Raw genomic sequence first — 6,147 nt, 5'->3', positions numbered from 1 at the left:
CAAACMTTGTCATGCTGGTGCAAAGATGTAGCTTCCCTTGGCTTTTATTGTTTCAACACTACATTTTTCTGATTTGTTGCTACCACACTGGTCAAACTGGGACAGCTATTAGCGTTCACACATCTGCTCCCTATTCAAAATCCTATTCAGCTGAAATCTGGCAACACGTGGAACCAAATGAGGTGGAATTCTGTAGCCCACAAGTAAGGTTACTAAGCCCCTCTGAGGAATATCGTGACACCATAGGATTTAGACAATGAATGTAAGAAACTCTTCAAAAACACTTTTTAATARATAAATACATAAATACATATGGGTTAGACAGAGGCTGTTGTCTTAGTGTGGATGGAAAAAGGGAACAATGGAGGTGGGTGTGAAGCTAATCTTCACAAACACAGATTTCTGAAAGCAGTTATTCTTTGAGGGTGTGGTGATTGTGAGTAGGCTATAAATTTATACAATAAATGGAGCTTGAATTATATAAATGCGCAAGATTATTGGATCACTATATACGTAATTGATTTACTGATATGTTTTCATATATTTGTCATATCTCTTTTACTGTTACATCACCGAACCAATATCCTATTATGTTATGTTAGAGTGTGTTGAATGAGCGTACAGTAAATCAATAGCAGGAACAATTGCTATGATAAGATGGACAGGAACTCAGAATCCACGGGTCCCCGTCGTGCCTGGATTCCTGGCTCCAAAATATCTCTGATAGGCCAGCTGGTAACCATAGCGATGGGCAAAGAAGCGACAGGGAGAGTAGTCTTCACATGTCTCTGTGCGCCTCTCCGCTGGAGACTTCATTGTTCTGAAACACAGACACAAGTCAACTACAATCATAGTCAACCATWATGAAACACAGATAAACAAAGAACACAGAGGCCTACAGTGCCTTCAGAAACTATTCATATTCCTTGACTTTTTACACATTGTGTTGTGTTACAGCCTGAATTCAAAATGGTTTAAATTGATATTTTTTCTAAAAACATGTTTTTAGAAATGTTAYCAAATGTATTGAAATTTAAATACAAAAATATATATTTACATAAGAATTCACACCCTTGAGCCAATACATGTTAGAATCAGCTTTGGCAGCGATTACAGCCGTGAGTCTTTCTGGGTAAGTCTCTAAGAGCTTTGCACACCTGGATTGTACAATATTTGCCCACTATTCTTTTCAAAATTCTTCAAGCTCTGTCAAAAGAGTTATTGATCATTGCTAGACAACCATTTTCAAGTCTGGCCTTAGATTTTTAAGCAGATTTAAGTCGAAACTGTAACTCGGTCACTCAGGAACATTCACTGTCTTCTTGGTAAGCAACTCCAGTGTAGATTTGGCCTTGTGTTTTAGGTTATTGTCCTGCTGAAAGGTGAATTAATCTCTCAGTGTCTGGTGGAAAGCAGACTGAACCAGGTTTTCCTCTAGGATTTGTTTTCCTGTASTTAGCTCCATRCCGTAAATGTTTTATCCTGTAAAACTCCCCAGTCCTTAATGATTACATGCATACCCATAACATGATGCAGCCACCACTATACTTGAAAATACAGAGAGTGGTACTCAGTAATGTGTTGTATTGGATTTGCCCCAAAAATAACACTATGTATTCAAGACAAACAGTTAATTGCTTTGTTTTGCAGTTTTACTTTAGTGCCTTGCAAACAGGATGCATGTTTTGGAATATTTGTGTTCTGTACAYACTTCCTTCTTTTCGCTTTGTCAATTAGGTTAGTATTGTGGAGTAACTACAATGTTATTGATCCATCCTCAGTTACTCCTATCACAGCCATCTCTGTAACTGTTTTAAAGTTACCATTGGCCTAATGGTTTCCTTCCTCTCCAGCAACTGAGTTAGGAAGGACGCCTGCATCTTTTGTGGTGACTGGGTGTATTGATACACCATCCAAAGTGTAATTAATAACTTCACCATGCTCAAAGGGATATTGAATGTGTGCTTAAAAAAACAAAAAACAAAAACATCTACCAATAGGTGCCCATCTTTGTGAGGCATTGGAAAACCTCCCTGATCTTTGTGGTTTAATCTGTGTTTGAAATTCCCTGCTCGACTGAGGGACCTTACAGATAATTGTATGTGTGAGGTAAGGAGATGAGGTAGTCATTCAAAAATCATGTTATAACCTATTATTGTACACTGAGTGAGTCCATGAAACTCATTATGTGGCTTTTMTTTAGCACATTTTTACTTAACTTATTTAGGCTTAACATAACAAGGGGTTGAATAGTTATTGATTCAAGACATTTCAGCTTTGACATTATGGGGTATTGTGTGTAAGCCAATGATCGTGTGTGTGGTACCTCCTGTAAGTGRTGCCTCTTGATGGAGTGTTGTAGGCGCTTCCCCTCTGTGGACTCTGTGGGTTGATGAATGAGTTGGCTTGGTATGGACTGACAAACACATCTGGAATGTAATGGAATTAAATAAAACCATTTTATTAGAAGAAATTACCCCCATCTCAACAGGGGCGGGCATACAGATTTCAGTGACAAAATCATATTGAATTCACTGAATGGCCTAGTTGTTCTGGAATTCTAAATCAGATTAAATAAAATAAAAAATTTACAAATATAGTGTTTTTATAATACATCAAATGTGTGGGAATGTTCTACTGCCATAAGAATCTGAAGGTCAATCACCTTCAAAGGATTCTGTGCTTTCTTGAGAATCTGTGGAAAAGAAGGGGAAAGTTATTAGTGACTTATCACTGTAGATTACCAGGTTTACTAAAAAGATTCTGAATTGACGTAGTATTGATTTGTAGAAATGTACCGTAGCAGACGCAGAGAGAGATGGTGACACACAGGGCCACACACTGGAGGAGAGTCCTCATCCTCACTCTGGCTGTCTGTCGGTCTCTTGGTCTGCTGGAGAGAAGACTGATGTTAAAATGTGTCATAATACCACCACCACCATGAGAGAAAGAAGGCATGGAGGGAGCGCTGACGTTACTGTACGTTAGGGACTGTGACAGCTATTAAACAAGTGAACTGGTGGTAAAGATTCTACATGGGTCTGTATGTGGGTTTATGTACATGTTAACGCAGCCATAAATCCATTGACTACACACTATTTCTCAATGTCAACAAAAATAATCATATCTAGGCCTATACATTTATGTATTTCCAGAGTAGAGGGCAAACAAACAAATTCCCCAAAAAGTATTTAACCCCTTTCTAATTTTCTCTACTTTGGAATATTTCTGTTACTGAATGTTATCAGATCTTCAACCAAAACCTAATATTAGATAAAGGCAACATGAGTGAACAAATAACAAAACAATTACATACTTATTTAATTTATTTCATAAACAAAGTTATGCAACACCCAATGCCCCTGTGGGAAAGAGTAATTGCCCCCATACACTCAATAACTGGTTGTGCCACTTTGAGCTGCAATGACTCCAACCAAATGCTTCCTGTAGTTGTTCATCAGTCTCTCACATCGCCGTGGAGGAATTTTGGCCCACTCTTCCATGCAGAACTGCTTTAACTCAGCAATATTTGTGGGTTTTCAAGCATAAACTGCTTGTTTTAAGTCCTGCCACAACATCTCAATTGGAATTAGGTCTGGACTTTGACTAGGCCATTCCAAAACTTCAAATTTGTTGCGTTTTAGCCATTTTCATGTAGACTTGATTGTGTGTGTTGGATCATTGTCTTGCTGCATGACCCAGCTATGCTTCAGCTTCAGCTCACAGATGGATGGCCTGACATTCTCCTGTAGAATTCTCTGATACAGAGCAGAAATCATAGTTCRTTCTATTAAGGCAAGTCGTCCAGGTCCTGAGGCAGCAAAGCATCCCCAAACCATCACACTACCACCACCATGCTTGACCGTTGGTATGAGGTTCTACTGTGGAATGCAGTGTTTGGTTTTCGCCAGGCATAATGGGACCCATGTCATCCAAAAAGGTATACATTTGACTCATCTGTCCATAGAACATTCTTCCAGGATTCTTGATGATCATCCAGGTGCTTCCAGGTGTTTTTTGGCAAACCTGAGTCAACGTTTTGGATGGGTCCCGTCTGTTGAAGATCTGAAACGAAGACTTGAAACGAGCAGTTCATGCTTGAAAACTATTTTATTKGAGTCTAAGCCCTGTCTAAGCCGAGGGGGGTTCTAAGCTAACTTATGAATTGTTTTAAGATGACCATACCAATGATTATTTAGCTATTTGAATTTTAAGACCCCTTAAGGTATCAAAGAAATATATAAAATTATTGGATGAAACATTGAATGTGTCATTAKTGCTATTAGCCAATAGAAACACATTGAATAACAGATTCACTACATGGAACAACATATAGTCCCCCCCAAAAATCTAAAGGAAGTTTGTTCTGAAGTGTCTGTCCTATAGCTGAGAGATATAAAAAAGATCAGGAAACCCTTTTTATTTATCCCCTTATTTTAGGCACTAAACTATCTCCATATATACTTCCATTAAACTGGTAAAAACTGGTATTTGTAAACTCAGGTTCTCTTTGTAGGTTTTGGTTGAAGATCTGATAACATTCAGTATCAAAAATATGCAAAAATAGAGAAAATCAGAAAGGGGGCAAATACTTTTTCACGGCACTGTATATGGGTATACTGTAGTAACTAGTCAGTGCCATTGCTGAATGATGGGGGAGGGATAAAAACAGTCATAGTGCTGCCAGCAATGGAGCAGTGACACACACACACCTAACCTTAACCAAAAAACCTAACCTAACCTTAACCCTAAACCTAACCCTAGCTCRTAACCCTAAAACTAACCCTAGCTCCTAACCCTAAACCTAATTCTAATTCTAAACCTAACACAAATTTTAACCTTAACCCTAAACCCCCTAGAAATAGCATTTGACCGTGTGGGGACCAACAAAATGTCTCCAGTTGGTCAAATGTTTGTTAGTTTACTATTCTTGTAGGGACTTTTGGTCCCTACAAGTATAGTTAAACACACACACACACACACACACACACACACACACACACACACACACACACACACACACACACACACACAGTGATCTTGCCAGGTTTTTGACACCTGTACAAATAGTCAACAAGACCCCAACCTTCCGAACAAAAACCCCCACATTCACCCACATCCATGTGCCCCATGGCAGACCCTCTCTGTCGCCTCCTGTGTTTATAGGGTTTGGATGACAACCTGGTACAACGCCCCTCCTTTACATACCCAACGGCACACGTCACCCCCCAGGCATGGGGCACAGCTGGCCCACAGGGAGGGAGCTCACAGACCTTACAGGCAAAAGGGTTACGAGGATATCAAGGAGTGGGTGTGTGTCTGTGTTAGTGAGGTGCTGACAGCATCGTCTGCAGCCTTTTATGCGCGTCTGCAGCCTGGCGGGCACACAGTAGGCCCTGAGACCTCCCCCCAGGCTAGAATGTGCTCACCTCACTGGAAAAAAACCTTTACCATGCAGGATGCTACGAACCCACAGAACTGCACCACCAGGCTAATGACCCCTATTCACTCAGCACTCAGTAGCACATCAAACAAACTGAAGGCTGTACCCATGCATCTCACTGTATCACTATTTTAATGGATCAAAGTCTGTATGTTTTGTTATTTACAGTCACACTTAATTTTAGGCTGCAAAAAGTGACAGCCAATATTTACACCTAAACATTAACCTCCTTTATGGGATTTCTGCTGGAGTTATGTCAAAGTTACCAATATCAAATGTATATCTTGTTTTTAATATATTGTGGATAGTATATTGTTATGTAGCTATAAACCTATGAGATAGTTGTACTTACCCTAAGAAGATAGTTATGGTGTCAACTCTCTGGTAAAGTCTCTTTCACAATCTCCCTCTCTCTCTCTCTGGGGATATTTCTTTATTCTGTATAGCAAGGCTTTTATACTTTTATACCTCTTCTCCCTCCACCCGTCTGTTTCCCCCTACTCCCTCTTTCTCAGCCCTCCCTCTCTCTTTCTCCTCCCTTCTTCTTACTATCAGCCCATTCCACCTCCTCAATCAGACCACACTTAACTCACTCTCTCCCTCTCTCTTCTATAAACATACTCACACGTTCGCTGAAAAACAGATTATGGAAAGGTGGAGTGGAATGAAGCAAAACAGACAGGGTGTAAACAGAGAATGAGAGA

At 39.8% G+C, this 6,147-nt stretch overlaps 1 protein-coding gene across 2 annotated transcripts; it reads right to left on the bottom strand.

Moving 5' to 3' along the window:
• Window positions 1-268: 268 nt before the first annotated feature.
• LOC111980272 (matrix Gla protein-like) lies at window positions 269-5,885 on the bottom strand. 2 transcript variants are annotated; one of them, XM_024010974.2, is made up of 5 exons: window positions 5,796-5,885; window positions 2,799-2,890; window positions 2,666-2,695; window positions 2,327-2,429; window positions 269-820 (listed from the first exon to the last, which is right to left on the bottom strand). In XM_024010974.2, the coding sequence occupies exons 2-5, from the start codon at window positions 2,857-2,859 to the stop codon at window positions 670-672; spliced, it is 345 nt and encodes a 114-aa protein (XP_023866742.1). In that variant the 5' UTR covers window positions 2,860-2,890; window positions 5,796-5,885; the 3' UTR covers window positions 269-669. The 2 variants fall into 2 exon arrangements, with proteins under 2 accessions (XP_023866742.1, XP_023866743.1); XM_024010975.2 differs by having other exon boundaries at window positions 2,799-2,893; window positions 5,796-5,879.
• Window positions 5,886-6,147: the final 262 nt, after the last annotated feature.

Source organism: Salvelinus sp. IW2-2015, linkage group LG20 (genome assembly GCF_002910315.2).
Source record: "Salvelinus sp. IW2-2015 linkage group LG20, ASM291031v2, whole genome shotgun sequence".
NCBI classification, from domain to species: domain Eukaryota; kingdom Metazoa; phylum Chordata; class Actinopteri; order Salmoniformes; family Salmonidae; genus Salvelinus; species Salvelinus sp. IW2-2015.
This window is presented reverse-complemented; position numbering and strand designations above follow the sequence as displayed.